Genomic DNA, 23,615 nt, shown 5'->3' on the forward strand with positions numbered 1-23,615 from the left:
GTCTCGTCATGAACAAACGCCCAACTGCACTGTCTAGTGACAGTGTCCACCCACTCCTGCTGGAACTGTTGATCCGAGTTGGGTTAAACGTTAGCTTGTGGTTGAGGGAGTCTGTCAATCGCTTCTTATCTTGTTCAACGAGTCGTGCCAAATAGTAGCACATGCTACAAATTGATGCCCTGGTAAGTTAAATGTATGCTTGCTTGCTAGCCTAATTACATTAATTTGCCTTTGGATAGCTAATTACATTTGTTTATCTCGTTAGCCTAGCTAGCCAACATTAGCGGTAAACAACAACAACCCCATTGTTGTTTAGATACCTACTGTAAGTAGATGGCTAATGACTGTCTAGCTAAATAACAACGATGGGGTTTATTTTAACAGCTAACAAACCACTATTTCTCAAGTGCAGTACTCTTGAGTACTACTGACTAATTCTAATGTTGTTCGATAATAGGCTAGACACATGACATTTTTAACAACGCTTTTTATAAAACGACCATTGCATCCGCCGTGAAGCCCAGTTTCTTAAATTACCACATGTCCCAACTGCTTGCCGTAGTTTTGAAGTAATCGCGAAAAAACAGGCCTTATTTTAGTTCTATTGAGCACGGTGGCACCAACTCGTCTTCCAAACGTTCTATTCCCAGCCCATTCTTCTACGTCACAAGGCCTGCTTCTCTATTGTTAAACAAGGTTACGGTTACTTAGTGAGCAAACTCAATGTTCGCCTCGGCACATTTTGTGACCTACAGTGCTAAACGATGACTGGCGCAGAGCCGTTAAACATTTTCTGGTCATGGTTAACCATAATTACTTTCAGAAAAAGGTGTAAACCTAAACAAAACTGGCGTCTTTTTCAAGATGTAGCTGATTTAAACAGCCAGAAGACATTTTTAATTAAGAAATCACTTTTTTTTAACGATTTGTTGTTTCTAAATGGCTGCTGGATAATTTGATATGCGTCGAAATCTGTTTGTTAATAGGCATCGAATGCTGCGCAGGTTCATGGAGTTGCAAACTAAATGGATAGGTAATAGCTCATTTATTTATAGATCTCATGCAGTTGCTTCCTCAGATTGAGCCTATCAAGTGTCACGATGGAGTTATGTAGTACCCACAGAAGGCCACAGGGAGGAGCAAGAGAGCTACAAACCATACTGTTTTTTTGCCTTAAAAACCCTAGGTATAACCTATTTTAGCCCTATGTTTAACCTATTTTAGCCTTAACCCTAACCCTAGGTATAACCTATTTTAGCCCTACCTATTTTAGCTTTAACCCTAGTTCTTGGGTAGGGTAGCCTAGAACACTTAAAAACTATTTTTGTAATTATATTATGTTAGTAAATACCATTATAGTACTAAATATAATTTTGATTGTTATTTATTCAGATATTTATTATTGCAAGGCAGAACACTTGATAAACAAGCCACCTTTTATTTTTCAAATGGTGGTTTGAACTGGATGTGACCTCGTAACCTAAATGTGAAAGTCCAGCAATTGGCTGGGATAGGTGGGGCAGGTTTGAGACTGATCTTAGGAATTAATAAGACAAATACACTGTATTTCTCATCTGCTTCACCAATGTACTTTATGTGAATTAATACATTTTAATTGCAAAATATTTATATTTATTTTCTTTGCAAAATATGACAGCATAAAGACCACAAAGCTTCAATTATAGGCTATAGTGTAACGGATGTGAAACGGCCAGCTTATTTAGCGGTGGTACGCGCTAAATAGCGTTTCAATCGGTGACGTCACTTGCTCTGAGACCTTGAACTCGTGTGGAGCGATGGGTAACAATGCTTCGAGGGTGACTGTTGATGTGTGCAGAGGGTCCCTTGGTTCGCGCCCGGGTATGGGCGAGGGGACGGTCTAAAGTCATACTGTTACATTGATGCTGTTGACCCGGATCACTGGTTGCTGCGGAAAAAGGAGGAGGTCAAAAGGGGGGTGAGTGTAACGGATGTGAAACGGTTAGCGGTGGTACGCGCTAAATAGCGTTTCAATCGATGACGTCATGTGCTCTGAGACCTTGAAGTAGTAGTTCCCCTTGCTCTGCAGGGGCCTCGGCTTTTGTGGAGCGATGGGTAACGATGCTTCGTGGGTGACTGTTGTTGATGTGTGCAGAGGGTCCCTGGTTCGCTCCCGGGTATGGGCGAGGGGACGGTCTAAAGTTATACTGTTACAATAGCAGCAATATGATTGACATAAAATAGCATGCAACCAAAGACTATATATGTCCCATGATCTTCTAAAATGGTCACTTATTACTTTACAGGTAGCTATTTATCTTGTATTAGGCCTGTGTTGCTTTTGGGAGATGTACTAGGAAATTACGTTTTTTTTTCGACCAGAGGCGACTGAATTAACGTTCAGGCTTATTGATAATTGTTACAGTAATGAAGTATAATTTCAAAACATGAGCATAAAAACACGTAATAATAAACATGAATCATCAATATATTACTTCACAGTAATCTGTAAATGCCTTATCGGCCCTTCCTCTTGAGTTAGTAGTGTGGAAAGGGACGTATGGATGACATTATCTGCGAAAGTAACACCCTCTTAACATATAAACACAGACACTAAAAAGTAGCTTTTTTAAAATGATAAACTCAGCAAAAAAAAGAAACGTCCCCTTTCAGGACCCTGTCTTTCAAGGATAATTCGTAAAAATCCAAATAACTTCACATATCTTCATTGTGAAGGGTTTAAACACTGTTTCCCATGCTTGTTCAATGAACCATAAACAATTAATGAACATGCACCTGTGGAATGGTCGTTAAGACACTAACAGCTTACAGACGGTAGGTAATTAAGGTCACAGTTATGAAAACTTAGGACACTAAAGAGGCCTTTCTACTGACTCTGAAAAACACCAAAAGAAAGATGCCCAGGGTCTCTGCTCATCTGCGTGAACGTGTCTTAAGCATGCTGCAAGGAGGTACGAGGACTGCAGATGTGGCCAGGGCAATAAATTGCAATGTCCGTACTGTGAGACGCCTAAGACTGCACAACAGGGAGGCAGGACGAACAACTGATCGTCCTCACAGTGGCAGACCATGTGTAACAACACATGCACAGGATCGGTACATCCGAACATCACACCTGCGGGACAGGTACAGGATGGCAACAACAACTGCCCGAGTTACACCAGGAACGCACAATCCCTCCATCAGTGCTCAGACTGTCTGCAATAGGCTGAGAGAGGCTGGACTGAGGGCTTTTAGGCCTGTTGTAAGGCAGGTCCTCACCAGACATAACCGGCAACAACGTCGCCTATGGGCACAAACCCACCATTGCTGGACCAGACAGGACTGGCAAAAGTGCTCTTCACTGACGAGTCGCGGTTTTGTCTCACCAGGGGTGATGGTCAGATTCGCGTTTATCGTCAAATGAATGAGCGTTACACCATGGCCTATACTCTGAAGCGGGATCGATTTGGAGGTGGAGGGTCCGTCATGGTCTGGAGCGGTGTGTCACGGCATCATCGGACTGAGCTTGTTGTCATTGCAGGCAATCTCAAAGCTGTGCGTGACAGGGAAGACATCCTCCTCCCTCATGTGGTACCCTTCCTGCAGGCTCATCCTGACATGACCCTCCAGCATGACAATGCCACCAGCCATACTGCTCGTTCTGTGTGTAATTTCTTGCAAGACAGGAATGTCAGTGTTCTGCCATGGCCAGCGAAGAGCCCGGATCTCAATCCCATTGAGCACGTCTGGATCTGTTGTTCAGGGAAGTTGTTCAGTTTATATCTCAGTTGTTGAATCTTGTTACATTCATACAAATATTTACACATGTTAAGTTTGCTGAAAATAAACACAGTTTATGAGTTTAAATCTGGAAGCTCTCAAGAGCCTTTGCTTTGCTGAGCAGTTTGTTTTTGTGAGTGTGCTGCCTGCCATCAGGAGTCTGTCTGCAAACCTGCCTGCCATGTCAGAGGAGTAGATCTGTGAATAATGAAAAGTTAATCAATTATTGCCACGCTTTCACATAGAGGCCTAGTTAACATTTTATTCATGTAGCAGATGCTCTTATCCAGAGTGACTAAGGTTAAAAGCCTTGCTCAACAGTACATCAACAGATTTTTCACCTAGTCCGTTCGGGGATTCAAACTAGCCACCTTTTGGTTACTGCCCAACGCTCTTAACCGCTAGATTACAAACACAAAATGGCAAATGGTAGTAGATAAATGGTAAACTGGTTAAATAAAAGACTGTTCTTAGAACTTTGACTGCCATTGTTTTGGGGAAATACGGGTATGTATGTCTATTTCGCCAAATATCTCTCAATGTGTATATTTTGTTTCTTTCAAGTAGGGCACCATTCTAATCAGGACAATCTATTCTTTCTAATTATGTAAGGCTGGGCAGTGTATCTCATTGTCATCTATCGCTAAGACCAAAAATAGTCCTTAGCTGCAATTTGTTTCCTACTTCCTCATAATGTAGACATAAGCACAGTTGACACCATCAAGGTGCGTATGTTTACTTTCTACAAGAGTTATTTTTTTTGTCAGTTTAATAACAATAACAAATTGTAGTGGTAATATGAGAAGGGATACGTTTTTTTTGTGCCATTTAGGCCAAATGGAATTCTAAGACTAATTCCAGTCAAAATAGGCCCTGCTAACGTTCGATTAAATTAATTTGCTATCTGGAGTTGCATAACTTTAATAGCTAGTTAGCAAGGTAAATCATGATGGTCCGTATGTTGTTGTAGATAGCTATCTAACTAACAAAGCAAAAAGCAAATACGATGTATTTATTGTTCTTTCGCTGTGAAAGGGTCCACTTCAACAACACTAAGAATATGTATGCAGCTTCTTTAGACCAATGGACTGTCCCTGTTCTGTTCGGCAATCTGATTCATGGATATGTGGCCCCGTGCATTGGAATGATGTGGCTCCCACACATACTATGCCCATTGCTTTATATGCCACACCTTGAGTTCATTGCTAACTTCTGCACAGAGTTTCCAGTAGGGCAGGTGTATATCTGGCAGGTGTACACTCAGAAAAAACATGAAAGAAATAGTTCAGCCAAATTATACACAGGTTTTCTTACCCTGTAAGCAGTCTATGGACAAGGTATGACAGCAAGCCATGCTTTGGTTTAGTTTCCCTGGCACTGTTTCCAGGTACCAGGGAAAGGCTGGTTCACACCCAGGTTGCTTACTATTTCTCACTCAACAGCCTCTTTACAGCTATCAAAGCAGTTTTTAGGAAGATACACAGCACATCTACAGCAGTGCAAAGGGTTGTAGAGGACGTAGTCTGCGTGTAACAGCCAGGAGGTCACAGCAGCACTCTTCTTGGATCTGGAGAAAGCTTTTGACGCTGTTCACCACCACACACTCCTGAGGAAGCTTGAGAAACTAGGCTTTGACAGCATTGCAATCAAGTGGTTCACATCATACTTACAGGGGCGGACTCAGTACACTAAACTGCAAAACATGCAGTCAGGCCAGGTACCTGTGGTGAATGGAGTACCACAAAGGAGTGTGCTTGGACCCTGCTGTTCTGTATTTACATAAATAACCTCCCATCAGTGCTGGAGAAATAGTGTATACATATACACTGCTGGTCAAAAGTTTTAGAACACCTACTCATTCAAGGGTTTTCTTTTCTTTTTACTATTTTTTACATTGTAGAATTATAGAGAAGACATCAAAACTATGAAATAACACATTTGGAATCATGTAGTAACCAAAAAAGTGTTAAACAAATCAAAATAGATTTTATATTTCAGCTTCTTCAAAGAGACACCATTTGCCTTGATGACAGCTTTGCACATTCTTGGAATTCTCTCAACCAGCTTCATGAGGTAGTCACCTGGAATGCATTTCAATTAACAGGTGTGCCTTGTTAAAAGTAAATATGTGGAATTTCTTTCCTTCTTAATGTGTTTGAGCCAATCAGTTGTGTTGTGACAAGGTAGGGGGGGTATACAGAAGTTAGCCCTGTTTGGTAAAAGACCAAGTCCATATTATGGCAAGAACAGCTCAAATAAGCAAAAAGAAATGACAGTCCATCGTTACTTTAAGTCACGAAGGTCAGTCAATAGAGAACATTTCAAGGACTTTGAAAGTGTCTTCAAGTGCCGTCGCAAAAACCATTAAGTACTATGATGAAAATGGCTCTCATGAGGACCGCCACAGAAAAAGAAGACCCAGAGTGACCTCTTATGCAGAGGATAAGTTCATTAGAGTTACCAGCCTCAGAAATGGCAGCCCACAGAATGCTTCACAGAGTTCAAGTAACAGACACATCTCAACTAGAGGTTGACCGATTATGATTTTCCAACGCCGATACCAATTATTGGAGGACCAAAAAAGCCGATACTGATTAATCGGACAATTTTTATTTATTTATTTGTAATAATGACAATTACAACAATACTGAATGAACACTTATTTTAACTTAATATAATACATCAATAAAATCAATTTAGCCTCAAGTAAATAATGAAACATGTTCAATTTGGTTTAAATAATGCAAAAACAAAGTGTTTGAGAAGAAAGTAAAAGTGCAATATGTGCTATGTAACAAAGCTAATGTTTCAGTTCCTTGCTCAGAACATGAGAACATATGAAAGCTGGTGGTTCCTTTTAACATGAGTCTTCAATATTTCCAGGTAAGAAGTTTTAGGTTGTAGTTATTATAGGAATTATAGGACTATTTCCCTTTATACCATTTGTATTTCATTAACTTTTGACTATTGGATGTTCTTATAGGCACTTTAGTATTGCCAGTGTAACAATATAGCTTCCGTCCCTCTCCTCGCTCCTCTCTGTGCTCGAACCAGCAACACAGCGACAACAGCCACCATCGAAGCAGCGTTACCCATTCAGAGCAAGGGGAACAACTACTAGAAGGCTCAGAGCGGGTGACATTTGAAACGCTATTAGTGTGCGCTAACTAGCTAGCCATTTCACTTCGGTTACACCAGCCTCATCTCGGGAGTTTGAAGTCATAAACAGCGCAATGCTTGACGCACAACGAAGAGCTGCTGGCAAAACGCACAAAAGTGCTGTTTGAATGAATGTTTACGCGCCTGCTTCTGCCTACCACCGCTCAGTCAGATACTTAGATACTTGTTTGCTTGTATGCTCAGTCAGATTATATGCAACGCAGGACACGCTAGATTATATCTAGTAATATCATCAACCATGTGTAGTTAACTAGTGATTATGATGTATTGTTTTTTATAAGATAAGTTTAATGCTAGCTAGTAACTTACCTTGGCTTACTTCATTCGCGTAACAGGCAGTCAGTCTCCTTGTGGAGTGCAACGAGAGAGAGGCAGGTCATTATTGCGTTGGACTAGTTAACTGTAAGGTTGCAAGATTGGATCCCCCGAGCTGACAAGGTGAAAATCCGTTGTTCTACCCCTGAACAAAGCAGTTAACCCACCGTTCCTAGGCCGTCATTGAAAATAAGAAAGTGTTCTTAACTGACTTGCCTAGTTAAATAAAGGTATAAAAAAAATTGGCGCCGAAATATACAGATTGTTATGAAAACGTGAAATCGGCCCTAATTTATCGGCCATTCCGATTAATCGGTCAACCTCTAATCTCAACATCAACTATTCAGCGGAGACTGTGTGAATCAGGCCTTCATGGTTGAATTGCTGCAAAGAAACCACTACTAAAGGACACAAATAATAAGAAGAGACTTGCTTGGGCCAAGAAACATGAGCAATGGACATTAGACCAGTGGACCTGATTCCAACTGCAGTGTCATTGTGAGACTCGATGTGGGTGAACGGATGATCTCAGCATGTCTATTTCCCACCTTAAAGCATGGAGGAGGAGGTGTTATGGTGTGGGGGTACTTTTCTGGTGACACTGTCTGTGATTTATTTAGAATTCAAGGCACACTTAACCAGCATGGCTACCTTAGCATTCTGCAGCAATACGCCATCCCATCTGGCTTTGGCATAGTGGAACTATAATTTGTTTTTCAATAGGACAATGACACAACACACCTCCAGGCTGTGTAAGGGCTATTTACCAAGACGGAGAGTGATGGAGTGCTGCATCAGATGACCTGGCCTCCACAATCACCCAACCTCAACCAAATTGAGATGGTTTGGGATAGAGTGAAGGAAAAGCAGCCAACAAGTGCACAGCACATGTGGGAACTCCTTCAAGACTGTTGGAAAATAATTCCTCATTAAGCTGGTTGAGAGAATGCCAAGAGTGTGCAAAGCTGCCTTCAAGGCAAAGGGTGGCTATTTGAAGAATCTCAAATATGAAATATATTTTGATTTGTTTAAAACTTTTTTGTTTACTACATGATTCCATGTGTTATTTCATAGGTTTGATGTCTTCACTATTATTATACAATGTAGAAAATAGTACAAATAAAGAAAACCCCTTGAATGAGTAGGTGTTCTAAGACTTTTGACCAGTAGTGTATATGCAGATGACACAGTCCTGTATTACTCAGCTAATACCACCAGGGAGTGTGAGGAGTCAGTGTCAAATGACATCAAGAGGGCAGCAGCTTGGTTCGCTTACAACAAGCTCTACCTACACCCTCAGAAGATCAAGGCAATGTTGTTTGGCAACTCACAAAAGTTGAGATACTTTTGCCTGTGTGTCACAATAACAGATGTGCAAAACATTTATGAACAAGTAAACACTATAAAGTACCTGGGTTTGAAATTGGGTCCACAGCTACACTGGACTGAACATGTCATCCTGGTCACAGGGAAACTACCGTCTGGGCTTGGCGCTCTAAAGCGGGCAAGGGACTTCGTCTCCAAGGACATCATCCTGACATTTTACCACACCATGATAACAACTCACCTGGACTAATGTGCCACAGTATGTCTTCCCACCTTACATCAGGGCAATAAGACATGTCTTAACCAGCTACAGCGTATCATCAACATGACCGGACAGAGGGGACACATAAAGACAGAGTTTCTTCTGCAAAAAGCTGGAATCGAACCACTGACGGTCAGGATCCGTTACAATACCCTAGTGACAGTTTTCAAGGCGACTGTACAAACTGCCTGAATACACGTCAGACCTATTCAGGTGGGAGTCTCCACCCATCCTCTGGAGCAGCAGTCAAAGCATATGCCCAATGGGACCTGCAACTACTGGCACAACCATCAGTTTAACATGGCCTTTCAAGGCAGTCTGCAGGTCTTTGGCCCATTGCTCAGGAACAAGCTGGACTTATCCACATGACAGCTAGCTTCCATGTCCGCCTTCAAAAGAGCAGTACATATAGCTGTAATTCAAGTGAGGTTTTGTATGCTGCTGCATATGATGTATGCTGGGATTTTATATGTATGCCAATGGGTATGCTGTATATGTTTTTATTGATTCTATGGAACCGAGGACTCCCTGGAAAATAGTGGCAATTGTTACTGAGTGGACTATCTTGGCTAAATAAATACCTTCTCTATAGACTGCTCACAGGGTAAGGGAACCATTATGTGATTTGGGTGAACTATCCCTTTAACATTATACACTGCTCAAAAAAAGAAAGGGAACACTTAAACAACACAATGTAACTCCAAGTCAATCACACTTCTGTGAAATCAAACTGTCCACTTAGGAAGCAACACTGATTGACAATACATTTCACATGCTGTTGTGCAAATGGAATAGACAATAGGTGGAAATTATAGGCAATTAGCAAGACACCCCCAATAAAGGAGTGGTTCTGCAGGTGGCGACCACAGACCACTTCTCAGTTCCTATGCTTCCTGGCTGATGTTTTGGTCACTTTTGAATGCTGGCAGTGCTTTCAGTCTAGTGGTAGCATGAGACAGAGTCTACAACCCACACAAGTGGCTCAGGTAGTGCAGCTCATCCAGGATGGGACATCAATGCGAGCCGTGGCAAGAAGGTTTGCTGTGTCTGTCAGTATAGTGTCCAGAGCATGGAGGCGCTACTAGGAGACAGGCCAGTACATCAGGAGATGTGGAGGAGGCCGTAGGAGGGCAACAACCCAGCAGCAGGACCGCTACCTCCGCCTTTGTGCAAGGAGGAGCAGGAGGAGCACTGCCAGAGCCCTGCAAAATGACCTCCAGCAGGCCACAAATGTGCATGTGTCTGCTCAAACGGTCAGAAACAGACTCCATGAGGGTGGTATGAGGGCCCGACGTCCACAGGTGGGGGTTGTGCTTACAGCCCAACACCGTGCAGGACGTTTGGCATTTGCCAGAGAACACCAAGATTGCCAAATTCGCCAATGGCACCCTGTGCTCTTCACAGATGAAAGCAGGTTTACACTGAGCACATGTGACAGTCTGGAGACGCCGTGGAGAACGTTCTGCTGCCTGCAACATCCTCCAGCATAACCAGTTTGGCGGTGGGTCAGTCATGGTGTGGGGTGGCATTTCTTTGGGGGGCCGCACAGCCCTCCATGTGCTTGCCAGAGGTAGCCTGACTGCCATTAGGTACCGAGATGAGATCCTCAGACCCCTTGTGAGACCATATGCTGGTGCGGTTGGCCCTGGGTTCCTCCTAATGCAAGACAATGCTAGACCTCATATGGCTGGAGTGTGTCAGCAGTTCCTGCAAGAGGAAGGCATTGATGCTATGGACTGGCCCACCCGTTCCCCAGACCTGAATCCAATTGAGCACATCTGGGACATCATGTCTCGCTCCATCCACCAACTGTTGCACCACAGACTGTCCAGGAGTTGGCGGATGCTTTAGTCCAGGTCTGGGAGGAGATCCCTCAGGAGACCATCCGCCACCTCATCAGGAGCATGCCCAGGCGTTGTAGGGAGGTCATACAGGCACGTGGAGGCCACACACACTACTGGGCCTCATTTTGACTTGTTTTAAGGACATTACATCAAAGTTGGATCAGCCTGTAGTATGGTTTTCCACTTTAATTTTGAGTGTGACTCCAAATCCAGACCTCCATGGGTTGATCAATTTGATTTCCATTGATCATTTTTGTGTGATTTTGTTGTCAGCACATTCAACTATGTAAAGAAGAAGTATTTAATAAGAATATTTCATTCATTCAGTCCTAGGATGTGTTATTTTAGTGTTCCCTTTATTTTTTTGAGCAGTGTATGTAATGTGCTGAAACTCACCCCAGGCTGTTTTGGGTTTGTGTTTGTTGCATGGTTTCCGTAAGGGTGGAAATGTATTTATTTAGGATAGATGATGTAGGCCTACAGCATATTATGATCATTTAGGGACCAGTCAACCTGGCTGACATAACCTATGCTTAATATTACACTGCTGCTCAAGCGAATCTATAATAGAGTTTAGATGGAGTGTGTTGGCTTTGTGTCAATCATTTTTTAAGGGATTCTGGTAGAGAATCACTATCCTGTTTCCATGGAAGAGACAAAAGGTGATATAGTCTAGCATCATCCACCTGCATGGTTTATGAAAATGGCAATTAATCAAAACTTACTGTGGGCCAGCAATGCAAATGTTAACTGAATTTCACATTAGCTTGTTTCTATTTGCATTGTCCCGTAATTGTTCCCCAGAGTGGTAAACTTAGCATGCAAGTGAATGGTGAATACATTTCACTTTGTAAAGATAGCCTAATGCAGGGATCATCAACCAGAAACATAATTCAAAATAACTTATAGACTGAAAATTGACCGCAAGATATGTTTGAGTAAAACCATTTCAAAGCTTGCTTACATTTGTATTCGACCACGTGTCTTGGGAATACTTGGGAACGTGGGAATACTTGAACGGATTTGTTAAATTAATATCACTTGGAGCTGATTTCCTGGTGTTTTTGCAGTATTTTATGTCCAACAATGAAAATTCCTCACAATTTTTTTTTTATATATAAATGTTTTATTGCAAAATAAAATCACCCGCGTGCTGCCAGTTTGGGAACAATGGCCAATGCCTTGGTGCAGTCACACAACGCCTTTTGTTTGTAACTCTGAATGATAGTTGTCATTAAAAAAGTTTAGACTCCCAAAGGAAATCCAGAGGGAAAATGTTGATCCCCAAAAAGTAAAAAAAGAGCTGAACATTAGACAGTGCCATGTGCATTCAATAAAATGAACAGAATGTAGATATTCCTTGTGTATATGGTTTGCCCCTGTTCTATTTACTGAGTGTTTGTGTTTATGCAAACAGGCATGTTAAAACACAGCACCTGTTCATGTGTGCACAGTGCACATAGGCTACACACACACATTTTTCGCTACTGCCTTGAACTCATTGAACTCAGCTGAACACATACAGCGCTGTGCCTTTTCTGCCAAGGTAAGGATAGTGTATTGTAAAGACGTGCAGGTTAGTTGTTTGGATATTTTGGCTAGAACCCATTCTCGTTTGTGATTGTTATAATTTGACATTTCTATAGCTAGTGTTCTTTATTTCTCTCATTAATCTGTATTATAGAACTATGGTAGTCTGCATCTAGGAATCAGGGTTGAAATGCATTGTTTCATTGGTGTATCTAGGCGTATGTTGTCTGTACTGAAAGTTGAAGTAGGTATTCAGAGGATTCACGTCTACCCTAAAAAACCTAGCTTGTGTTGCTGTCTGCTGTGCTAGCAGTAACTTACTGGATCCGACAGATCGGGTATGCTGACGGGCACAACAGGATGAAACACTTGTGCGCAAATAAACCCATGGCTGCCGTTGCCTAAAATAATCAGAAATCAGCCTTGCTGTGGAATGAAAAGACGAATAGGTACAGAAGTCCGAATTAATACACAATCCAAGACGTGGGGATAGTCAATGAGGGGCTATCCGTTCTATGGAAAACAATTTACGACATAGGTGTGTTCCAATCCAGGTACGACGCGCTGGCGGAGTGGGTCTGACCTTTCACGGAGTTGCATTCTTTTTCAGAGAACGCATAGAGCCAAGTTGATTATCCATTTTATACCATGGCTGGCTATAATTGAACACAGAAATGTGTTCATTTGCCAGTAGAAATGTGTTCAACATCCACTGAAGTAGCTAGCAAGTTTACTAGATAGCTGCAGTCGTTTCTGTGGTAGCCAAACAGATTTGCTAGTTTAGCTAACCAAACTATAAATCATAGCTTGCTATTATGAACATCTAATTCAACGATACCAATACTGTTTTCAGTTCGACTTTTGCTTTCAATAGCAGCTCAAATAAAACGTTAAAAATGATCTGTAGTCATTTGAATTCTACCGTGCAATGGAGTATTAAACAATGCCATGGTATAATTAAGCATCAAGGCAGGAGGGGTGTGGTATATATGGCCAATATACCACGGCTAAGGGCTGTTCTTATGCACGATGGACACAGCTCTTAGACTTGGGTATACGATCTGATAGACCACGGCTGTCATCCAATCAGCATTCAAGGCTGGAACCACCCAGTTTATGCATCTTACAGTTTATAATGCATCTTACAGTTGGGTTTCAGTTTTATTCAGAAGTACACTATATATACAAAAGTATGTGGACACCCCTTCAAATTAGTGGAATCGGCTATTTCAGTCACACCCATTGCTGACGGGTGTATAAAACCGAGCACACAGCCATGCAATCCCCATAGACAAACATTGGCAGAGGAATGGCCTTATGAGGAGCTCAGTGACTTTCAATGTGGCACCGTCATAGGATGCCACCTATCCAACAAGTCAGTTTGTCAAATTTCTGCCCTGCTAGAGCCACCCCGGTCAACTGTAAGTCCTGTTGTTGTGAAGTGGAAACCTCTAAGAGCAACAACGGCTCAGACAACAAGTGGTAGGCTATACAAGCTCACAGAACGGAACCGCCAAGTGCTGAAGCGCATAGCGTGTAAAAAAATAATGATGTCAAGCCACGTCAGCACAATAACTGTTTGTTGGAAGCTTCATGAAATGGGTTTCCATGGCTGAGCAGCTGCACACAAACCTAAGCTCACCATGCGCAATGCCAAGCGTCGCCTGGAGTGGTGTAAAGCTCGCCACCATTGGACTCTGGAGCAGCGGAAACGCATTCCCTGAAGTGATAAATCGCACTTCACCATCTGGCAGTCCGACAGACGAGTCCGGGTTTGGTGGATGCCAGGAGAACGCTACCTGCACCAATGCATAGTGCCAACTGTAAAGTTTGGTGGAGGAGGAATAATGGTCTGAGGCTGTTTTTCATAGTTCGGTTTAGGCCCCTTAGTTCCAGTGAAGGGATATCATAATGTTACAGCATACAATGAAATTATAGACAATTCCGTGCTTCCAACTTTGTGGTAACAGTTTGGGGAAGTCCCTTTCCTGTTTAACCATGACAATGCCTCCGTGCACAAAGCGGGGGCCAAACAGAAATCGTCCACATACTTCTGGTCATGTAGTAGTGTATGTAGACGAGCCTAAATATATTCAGCAAATGTATCTCAGTTTTTAGCAGTTGTGGACATTTGAATCTTCCCTTGTTTGTCTTCAGATTGTCTGTTGGTGTTTATGTTTGCTGTGTTGCTTTTGTATCGAACGGAGACTCCCCCAGCTGTATACACATGGCCCTCCCTTTAATGCAGTATTGTGCTCCCTGACAGATCTGTTTATCGCACCTCCTGGTTAATGTTAAATTGCTCCAGAAGGACAACGTGTTTGCTCATAAACACCAACCCATGGCCCCTTTATTTACCGTAGCCATGGAAGCAATCAGCTACTTAACAAATATCTCCTACTCCTTCTGGTAGGGTAGATGGTTTATCTTGGCAAAAGGGAAACTGTTGTCTTGTAACCTTGTCTCTCTCTGCTCATCTGCAACCTTAGTGAATGTTTCTTGGATAAGATCAGTAAGAAATTGTACCATGTGCATATGGAATTGTTCAAAATAAATGTAGCATAAAATCAGTGTTGTGGAGAGTCATTGTGAATTTACATGAAGTAGCCCATTTTTCATCCTATATCCAGCTTCTGATTTTAGAGCTCTGGTGTTCTTGTTCTTTTCTCAGGTCAGTGAGTCCAGATGCATGAGTCTGGGTCAGAGCAGACAACCTGCACCAGTCCAGCCAATCAGACAGAGAATGGGGACAGTGCTGAAAGGGACGATTGGCTGAGCACTCAGACTCCAACTCCAGAGGGTTCCGGGGCTGACATCCAGCAGCAAAACCAGGTTACCAAACTTATTTTATAACGTGTGGCACATGCTTACTTTCCAGACTAAAGGATATGTGTTCTCAAATTAGCACATTTAGCATATTTCTTTGTTTGTATGGTGGGTAGGCTAGCTAAACTGAGCTCTGAGCCAACGGCAGTGCAGATAGACTGCAGAGGCACTTTGTGATTGGTGAAGGAGGAAGGATCTTTGTTATTGGCTAGTTTTGTTTATGCACACAAGCACTCTGTCAGATTGCCAGACAGCCTAACGTTGTGCATGGCTTGCTTCTCTCGGTCTCTTTCCATCCTGCGTCTCTCTGACTGCCAAAGACAACCACTGTAAATGGACTTGATCAGGTTTGTCTGCTTGATTGTCATTTCAGCAACTAGCCTATTTCTACATTTAGAAAGATAATACTTGTTTTTTTGTTTACTGGTATGTACATTGGTTGAATTTGCTTGGTGGAAACGGCTATGTTAAATGTTAAATGTTAAAATGCAACACTGTTCGTCACTTATATATGTTGCTAACTAATGACCTAGCTAGTAATTGTGACTGTTAGTCAGAATTATTGTGCATGTGTTACTACTCAGTGACCTAACATATTTATAATGTAATTGTGCCATGTAATTCGAGGTTATTTGCTTAAATCATATAAACATTTCCTTGGCTCTTTATTGCCTCTTTCAAGCATTTTCCCTACTCTGGTGTTGTAGTTTATATTCCATTTGTGCATTGTAGGTTGGGGTTTGGGTGTGTTGGCTGTTGCCTTTGGTTACTTACGGTTTGTTACATCTCAGCTCAGAGAAAGATTAAGTATAAGGGTCTGTTGTATGAAAAGTATGATCATATTTTCAGGGTTTCAGAAAGGCATGTATCTTGTGTTTGGCAACAGTAGTCTTAGAACGCAGACCTCAATATGAAGACTAGCCCAGTGTTTATACTGTCCTTCATGAGTATGTGGGTTTCTGTCCTCGACAATAACAATAACAAAAGATGTTTGTCATCGACAATAACAAAAGATGTTTGGACTTGTCTGCCCTGCCGTCATGGAAACAAGGATTAGGTTAGGCGCAGGCTTTTGTTTTGTTGATGGTGTGCATACAAAAGAAGATGGCCCATTTCCATGCCATACAGCGACTATCTGGCTCCCTTAAGTTTTTTTTCCTTTAATGCAGATGTTTAAGTTCAATTGCAATTATTTTACCTTCTGCTTTAAGTAATGTAAAGCCATAGGTCTCATATATAGTATAGGTCTATAAGGACCTTAGTAAACACTGAGCACCTGTGCCAGTGCCAGTGCACGTTTAGTCAGTGTGGGAAAGGGCGTTCTCCACTGCAATCCATCCACTGTTATTGTTAGCCTAGAGCCTCTGTGACATCCTCCAGCAGTTTGTTTACTGGATCCAAAACAGAGCCAGTCTTAGTGGGAACTGTTTGTTTGTGGTTCAGACTTAAATTAAAATGCAATGCAGAGTTCTGTTTTTGCAAAACTTGCCCTGCATCCCTGGCTTTGTATTCATTATTTATATATCGATTCAGCTTTAATTATTCTGTTTATGTTTACTGTAAACATCCCCAGAGCTGTGAGTGTAAGGCGGAGAGGGAGAGGTAATTGCTGGATGCCTAGTGGAGGCTGTTTCTATATTTTTTTCGGTCTTCCAAAAACACTTTTTAATGGTGTTGTTGGCATTATTTGTCTGTTATTTTCAGGCCAGACTAGGTCTAATCTGTGCTCAACTTGTGTTGTTGGCAGGTTCCAGTCTCTGTGTCTATGATGACACCTCCGGTGGAGACTCTTCAGCAGACACTGCAGCAGGTCCTCAACCCACAGCAGATCCAGGCCCTGCTCCAGCAGCAGAAAGCACTCATGTTACACCAGGTAATCACATCATTCTACCACGCTGTCTCAATCTGCATTTAGATGCTTTATTGTGTCATTCTTTAATTGTAATATTATCAGCAGCACTTTTTAGTTTTGTTTCTCTGTATTGTCACCTATTTATTTTTTCCCCCATGAGGATCTTCGTAAGATACTGATGGCTTGAAAGTGAGAGCTGTATTTCCTCATGACCTTCCATTAACTCAAAATTTCTTCTACAGCAACACATACAGGATCTCTGCCAGAAACAGCAGGACCAGTTCAACGCCCAGCTCCTACAGCAGAAGCATGCTGAGAAGTCAGAGCAAGAGGTAGGCCGGTCTACATATTTTTCTGTCAAATGTCTGTCTGTCTTCAACCAAATGTTCCAAGGCACTATATCAAATCCATGTATTATTATTATTATAGTATATTCTTTGGGACTGGGAATTGCCAGGGACCTCATGATACGATATTATCACGATACTTGGTGATATTGTGATTCAATACTGTGATTTGCGATTTAATACTGTGATTAAATTACCATTCCATGGTCCAAACATATTGCTCACCATATTTGTGCTGCAGAAGGGGAAGAGAGAGACATGAGAACGAGTGTTGATCAGTCATGTAAATAAAAGGGCTGAAAACAAATTGGCTCCCAATTTAAAAAGATGGGGAAAATACTGTAGTGTTGCAGGTACAGCCAACTAGCACAAAATAATATTGCAATATTGTCAACGATACAACGTATCGTCAAATTATATCTCGATATGTAACTGTATCCTCCCTCCCTCCCTCCCTCCCTCCCCCTCCCTCCCTCCTCATCACAGCAGCTAACAGCCCAGCACATGGTCATCCAGCAGCAGTTCTTGCAAGTCCAACAGCAGCACCTCCTCAGCCTCCAGAGACAGGGTCTCCTGTCTGTCCTGCCCTCCATGAGCCCTTCTACAGCTCAGAGTAAGTGTCTACCACCAAGCCCCCACCCTTTAATCTATTCTTAGCTTGTTGTTGTTGTTCTCTTCCACCATGGCTGCTTGCTGCTATACTTGTTGTTGTTGTTGGGCTAAGATATTAAATGTATTCGGCTGAATGAATTAATATGATATGTACTTGTGTATTTCTCCGAGGTTTAGTGAAAGGGTGTGAGTATAGTACAAGCCTGCCCTCTGGTGGTGAGTATCCAGCCACTTTTCAGAAGAGCCTGCTCCACAGCCAGCAGTCCACCACTAATGGGAATCATAAATCACAGCCACTAAAGAAGAAAGACAGGTTATTAGCCATTCTAGAACAGTGTTTATTCATTATCATCTGACCAACCTCTTCCTGAAGGGTAACATTGAAGATGTGTCTCTCTGCAGTGGTCCTGTGGATGATCACTCACAAAACACTCACCCTCTCTATGGACACGGCATGTGCAAATGGTCTGGCTGTGAGGCAGTCTTTGGAGACTTTCAGGCTTTTCTCGAGTGAGTTTCTCCTCCTCTATTAATTTTGTCAGAGAGACAAATTTAAAGTCAGTCTCCTAATGTAATAACAACACTGCGTTGTAGTGGTTTTGATTAAGGCAGCTCTCCGCACCTCTCTGATTCAAAGGGGTTGGGATAAATGTGGAAGACACATTTCAGTTGAATGTATTCAGCTGTACAACTGACTAGGTATCACCCTTTCCCATTCTGAATGTTATCTTGACTTGTTATGGTAATCTGTTTTTCTCCCAGACATCTGAACGGTGAACATACACTGGATGACAAGAGTACAGCACAGTGTCGAGTGCAGATGCAGGTTGTTCAGCAGCTAGAACTGCAGGTACAGTTGACGTTTGCTTAAATAAAGGCCATTCGTTGTACAGGATCAACTTTACATTACATCTTTTTTTATATCTTCCCAATGCAGTTGAAAAAAGACAGAGAGCGTCTGCAAGCCATGATGTCTCACCTCAAATCCTCTGAGCAAATGTCAAAACCAGCAACACCAACAGTAAGTCTGTGGAGTATTAGTGGCCATATATTTAATTCAAATCAGGTTACCAACAGTCAGACAAGTATTAGCCACAATGGTAGAATAATCACTTTCAATTTTGCATTCCCTACAGCTATGTTCTCTGTACTGAGTTTAAATGAATCATTGCTTTTGATTTTTCAGGTGGATCTTATGCCCAACGTTGCCTTCTCCCAGGTGACATTTCCCAAGGTGCTTCCTCCCATGAGCTTGTCTCAAAGTGCCACTGCTCCTTCCACACCCCTGACACCTCCCCCGACCTCCTCTATCATCACTCCCAACACCCTGCTCACTGTGAGCCCTGGGAGGAGAGGGTACTCAGACAAGTACAGCAAGAACATGAATCAAGGTGAGTTAGCAGTGGGATGCTGAATCTAATGAGGGTGGTGGGCTACATATTCTTTGAACTACTGATATGCCTTTAATGGTTTATCTATTTGTTTGGCTTTAAGCATTGATTTTATTCAAATACGTTTCTAATTCCTTTTAACAGATATTGTTCAGAATAAAGAGTTCTACATCAGTACGGAAGTTAGACCACCATTTACATATGCAGCCCTAATAAGACAGGTAAGGAATACATGTCTTTTATTTCACCCTGGTTTACCCTCTTGACTAAATGTTAGCTATACCAGATGTTTTGTTCCTCAAATACTGTATGTAGTGATGATTATCATTTGCTAATTGTATTTCTTTGTGTTTGCATAATTTAGGCAATATTTGAATCACCCTATAAGCAGCTGACACTAAATGAAATCTACAATTGGTTCACACAAACGTTTGCATATTTCAGACGCAATGCAGCAACATGGAAGGTATTTGGCTATGCCAATTTATGGGGTTATTTACATGTATAAGAATATCCTTGTGCTATGTTTAGTTGCTATGCCATCAGTTGAGGCTGCTGAAGGGAGGATGACTCATAAGAATGGCTGGAATGGGGTCAATGAAATGGAATCAAACGCATCAAAGATGTGGTTTCCATGTGGTTGATACCACTCCATTGACTCCATGACAGCCATTATTATGAGCTGTTCTCCCCTCAGCAGCCTCCACTGTATGCCATATTCATGAGTCTTTAGAAATGTTTAATGGTATTAGAACAACTCTTATGGAAGAATGTTCTTGTCCTTACCTTGAAGCTGTGTGTGGTGTTAATACTGTATGTTCTTCTTCGTGACTGCAGAATGCAGTGAGACACAACCTCAGCCTCCACAAGTGTTTTGTGCGAGTGGAGAACGTAAAAGGAGCTGTGTGGACAGTTGATGAGATGGAGTTCCAGAGGAGAAGGCCCCAGAAGCCTGCTGGTGAAGGGTACATTTAACATGCTCGGTCTCTTCAGTATAGCTCCCTGTATGTCTCTGTTTCTTAACATGTTAAACCTGCATTTCTGTTGGTGTTACACTTGTAGAAACCACGTAATTAATATAACAATGTCCTGTGAGGATATTGTGTTTTTCCTCTATTTCCCAGTCAGTGTTTTTCTTCAATTAAATAAAGTGTGTTTATGTGTAACTGCAGGTCTTTCAGAAGGGAGAACACTGGCCATGGTCACAGCTCAGCTTCCCTTACTCCTAAGGTAAGTACACGCAATACTCTTCAGATTGCTTTAAATGAGTGCCCAACCTTTATTTTTGTCATTATGCTATAAACCTATGGCGTGTATCTTTTCAGGCTGAATGGCTAGATAGTAGTATACCTCCATTCAACCCAGCTTTCATAGGCGCTCCCTCTCTGAGCTCTCTGCCCTATATGTTCCAGCAGGAAGAGATGAATGCAACTCTCTGGTATGGGAATGGATCCTACAGTGACAGCAGTGAAGAGCAGTACCCTATGCACCCCCTGTGAGTGTTTCATCACCATTTAAAAACTAGATCTGGTAAAGGAGAAACGGTTCTCAGTTTCAGAAGTCACCATAAGTATCTTTTTTTACTCATCATGACTTTTCTTCCCAGCGTAAAAGAAGAGCTAATGGACGAGGAGGCATATGAGAATGTGCCCCATGACTGTTCAGAGACTGAGAGCTCTGATGAGCACAGCTCAGATGTGGACCAAGACGAAGATGGCGGTAGCCCAGAAAGACCCAACCTGCAGCTGGCTCATGTGCCTTCACAATGAAAGAGAGAATGCATTCCAAACTGTCAATCTCCACTGCACTCCCACATTGGAAAGCTATGAAATGTACCAAATGACTTGGTAGAACTATTTCATATCAAGTGACTATTTATTGAGGATGTTTTATGCTCTGTTGTACTGGCATCATTTGTACTGGGTATTATCCACCCAAGCTCACACTGAAGACAACAGAACCTATTATTGTAACACCGCTTGTCCTCAAATAATGTATTCGTATTGGCTTATTGTGAGGCAGTACAACCAATGATGAAGCCCTATGGGGAGCTGGTTCAGTGATGCAGAGTTATGTTCTTTCTTCAATGTCTTTTGTTTCACTCTTTCATGAATGTGTATATTTAATAACCAGAGCATTGGCAATATTTATGGACAGTACTTCATGAAGATTAATGTTTGTTTTCTCCCACAAACGTGTTTATTTTTTACCTATGTGAGTACCAGACAACCTGCAGATAGTAATCCTGTGTTCCGTTTGTGACATGACATCATTGATAATTGGTTACTTTTACACTGCCAAAAATATGATTTCCACCACCGTTCAAAAGTTTGGGGTCACATAGAAATGTCCTTGTTTTTGAAGGAAACACACTTTTTTTTGTCCTTTTGAAATACCATCAAATTGATCAGAAATACAGTGTAGACCTTGTTAATGTTGTAAATGACTGTTGTGGCTGGAAACAGCAGATTCTTTATGGAAACTCTACATAGGCGTACAGAGGCCCACTATCAGAAACCATCACTCCTGTGTTCCAATGGCAAGTTGTATTAGCTAATCCAAGTTTATCATTTTAAAAGGCTAATTGATCATTAGGAAACCCTTTTTACAATTATGTTAGCACAGCTGAAAACTGTTGTTCTGGTAAAGAAGCAATACAACTGGCCTTCTTTAGACAAGTTGAGTATCTGGAGCATCAGCATTTGTGTGTTCTATTACAGGCCCAAAATGGCTAGAAACAAAACTTTCTTCTGAAACTCATCAGTCTATTCTTGTTCTGAGATATGAAGGCTATTCCATGCGAGAAATTGCCAAGAAACTAAAGATCTTGTACAACGCTGTGTACTACTCCCTTCACAGAACAGCACAAACTGTCCCTAACCAGAATAGAAAGAGGAATGGGATGCCCCAGTGCACAACTGAGCAAGAGGACAAGTACATTAGAGTGTCTAGTTTGAGAAACAGACACCTCACAAGTCCTCAACTGGCAGCTTCATTAAATGATACCCTCAAAACACCAGTCTCAATGTCAACAGTGAAGAGGCGACACCGGGATGTTAGCCTTCTAGGCAGAGTTGCAAAGAAAAAGCCATACCTCAGATTGGTCAATAAAAAGGAAAGCATCCCAAAGTCGCCTCTTCACTGTTGACTTTGAGACTGGTGTTATTCGGGTATCATTTAATGAAGCTGTTGAGCAGTTGAGGACTTGTGAGGTGTCTGTTTCTCAAACTAGACAATCTAATGTACATGTCCTCTTGATAAATGATGCACTTGAATTAGTTAACACAACATGCCATTGGAACACAGGAGTGATGGTTGCTGATAATGGGCCTCTGTAGATATTCCATTACAAATCAGCCATTTCCAGCTTTAATAGTCATTTACAACATTGACAATGTCTACACTGTATTTATGATCAATTTGATGTTATTTTAATGGACAAAAAATGTGCTTTTTCTTTTAAAAAACAGGACATTTCTAAGTGGCCCCAAACTTGTGAACGGTAGTGTATGTATAACCTCTGTTGGGATATAATTATTTGTGTAGCCTCCTAATCCCATTTTTTTCCCACTGGCCCAAACATTGCTTTTTGGTCTTTTTTACCATTGTATTGTACATTGCCAGATTTGTGCACTAAAAGCTGTCTGTAATAAATGCTGTATCGAAAGTGTGTGTGGTGAATATACAATTTGTAGTATTCATCATTGTGTTTATGTGCAGGTTTGAGTTATGACCTGAGTTGGTTTTAACAGTGTGGTAATGGCCATTACTTCAGTGGTCAATATGTGTATATCTAATGGATGACAGGCAATGTGAAGAAGAAGCCAACTCTGTTTGTCAGGAGAAGCGTCTACTGTATAAATGAATGAATTTGCCAGTTGGAAACCCATCGCTTACTGGATTAATTGACACAAACAAACCTTATCATTGTGAATGATTGTAATTCAGTGATAATTCTTTCAGCGTTCTGTAAAGTCTGCACTGCATAAAGACAAATCAATACATAATAGTAAAAAGGTTATCCAAGCAATAATAACCCTAGAGAAGTAAAAATACAGATACAACCAGATAAATTAATCTGAAGGGTGTTTGAACCCGGTCTGGCACAAAGAGAAGATTCAAGTGTGAGACAGGCCTACACAAAATCTATATACACATGCCCTTTGCTATATATCTGGAATATTTTTTTATAATTGAATAACTGAATGTACTCGCCTCATTCAGTTCAGACCATATCATCAACCAGCATGTATGTGTAAACACTGCAGCGAGATGGGTATCCTATAATGGCATCTATGTAGGCTATCTGGCTCACTAGACTGGGGTCGTTGGAGTGATAAAATATGATTATACTTGACCAAAGATCAT

General features: G+C 41.7%; 1 protein-coding gene across 11 annotated transcripts; it reads left to right on the forward strand.

The window, feature by feature from the left end:
• The first annotated feature begins 30 nt into the window (after nucleotides 1-30).
• On the forward strand, nucleotides 31-22,914 carry LOC118359851 (forkhead box protein P1-B-like). 11 transcript variants are annotated; one of them, XR_008083067.1, is made up of 17 exons: nucleotides 31-182; nucleotides 14,891-15,051; nucleotides 16,793-16,918; nucleotides 17,140-17,229; nucleotides 17,731-17,857; nucleotides 18,028-18,169; nucleotides 18,259-18,366; nucleotides 18,619-18,706; nucleotides 18,794-18,877; nucleotides 19,043-19,247; nucleotides 19,392-19,468; nucleotides 19,612-19,713; nucleotides 20,085-20,212; nucleotides 20,420-20,477; nucleotides 20,573-20,742; nucleotides 20,854-22,191; nucleotides 22,460-22,914. XR_008083067.1 is itself a non-coding variant. In XM_035738686.2 (16 exons), exons 2-16 carry the CDS (start codon nucleotides 14,905-14,907, stop codon nucleotides 21,014-21,016), a joined length of 1,815 nt encoding a protein of 604 aa, XP_035594579.1. In that variant the 5' UTR covers nucleotides 31-182; nucleotides 14,891-14,904; the 3' UTR covers nucleotides 21,017-22,914. The 11 variants fall into 11 exon arrangements, 10 of the variants coding, with proteins under 10 accessions (XP_035594579.1, XP_035594587.1, XP_035594588.1 ...); XM_035738686.2 differs by having other exon boundaries at nucleotides 20,854-22,914; XM_035738694.2 differs by having other exon boundaries at nucleotides 20,660-20,742; nucleotides 20,854-22,914.
• The last annotated feature ends 701 nt before the right edge of the window (nucleotides 22,915-23,615 follow it).

Source organism: Oncorhynchus keta, chromosome 27 (assembly GCF_023373465.1).
Source record: "Oncorhynchus keta strain PuntledgeMale-10-30-2019 chromosome 27, Oket_V2, whole genome shotgun sequence".
NCBI lineage: Eukaryota > Metazoa > Chordata > Actinopteri > Salmoniformes > Salmonidae > Oncorhynchus > Oncorhynchus keta.

What these genes read in the sequence shown, in the direction of transcription:
- LOC118359851 (XM_035738686.2), top strand. Translation starts at nt 14,905, where the DNA reads ATGCATGAGTCTGGGTCAGAGCAGACAACCTGCACCAGTCCAGCCAAT. An exon ending in CTGAGAAGTCAGAGCAAGAG is followed by an intron (nt 17,230 to 17,730) that starts GTAGGCCGGTCT and finishes TCCTCATCACAG; the next exon opens with CAGCTAACAGCCCAGCACAT. An exon ending in CAGTACCCTATGCACCCCCT is followed by an intron (nt 20,743 to 20,853) that starts GTGAGTGTTTCA and finishes TTTTCTTCCCAG; the next exon opens with CGTAAAAGAAGAGCTAATGG.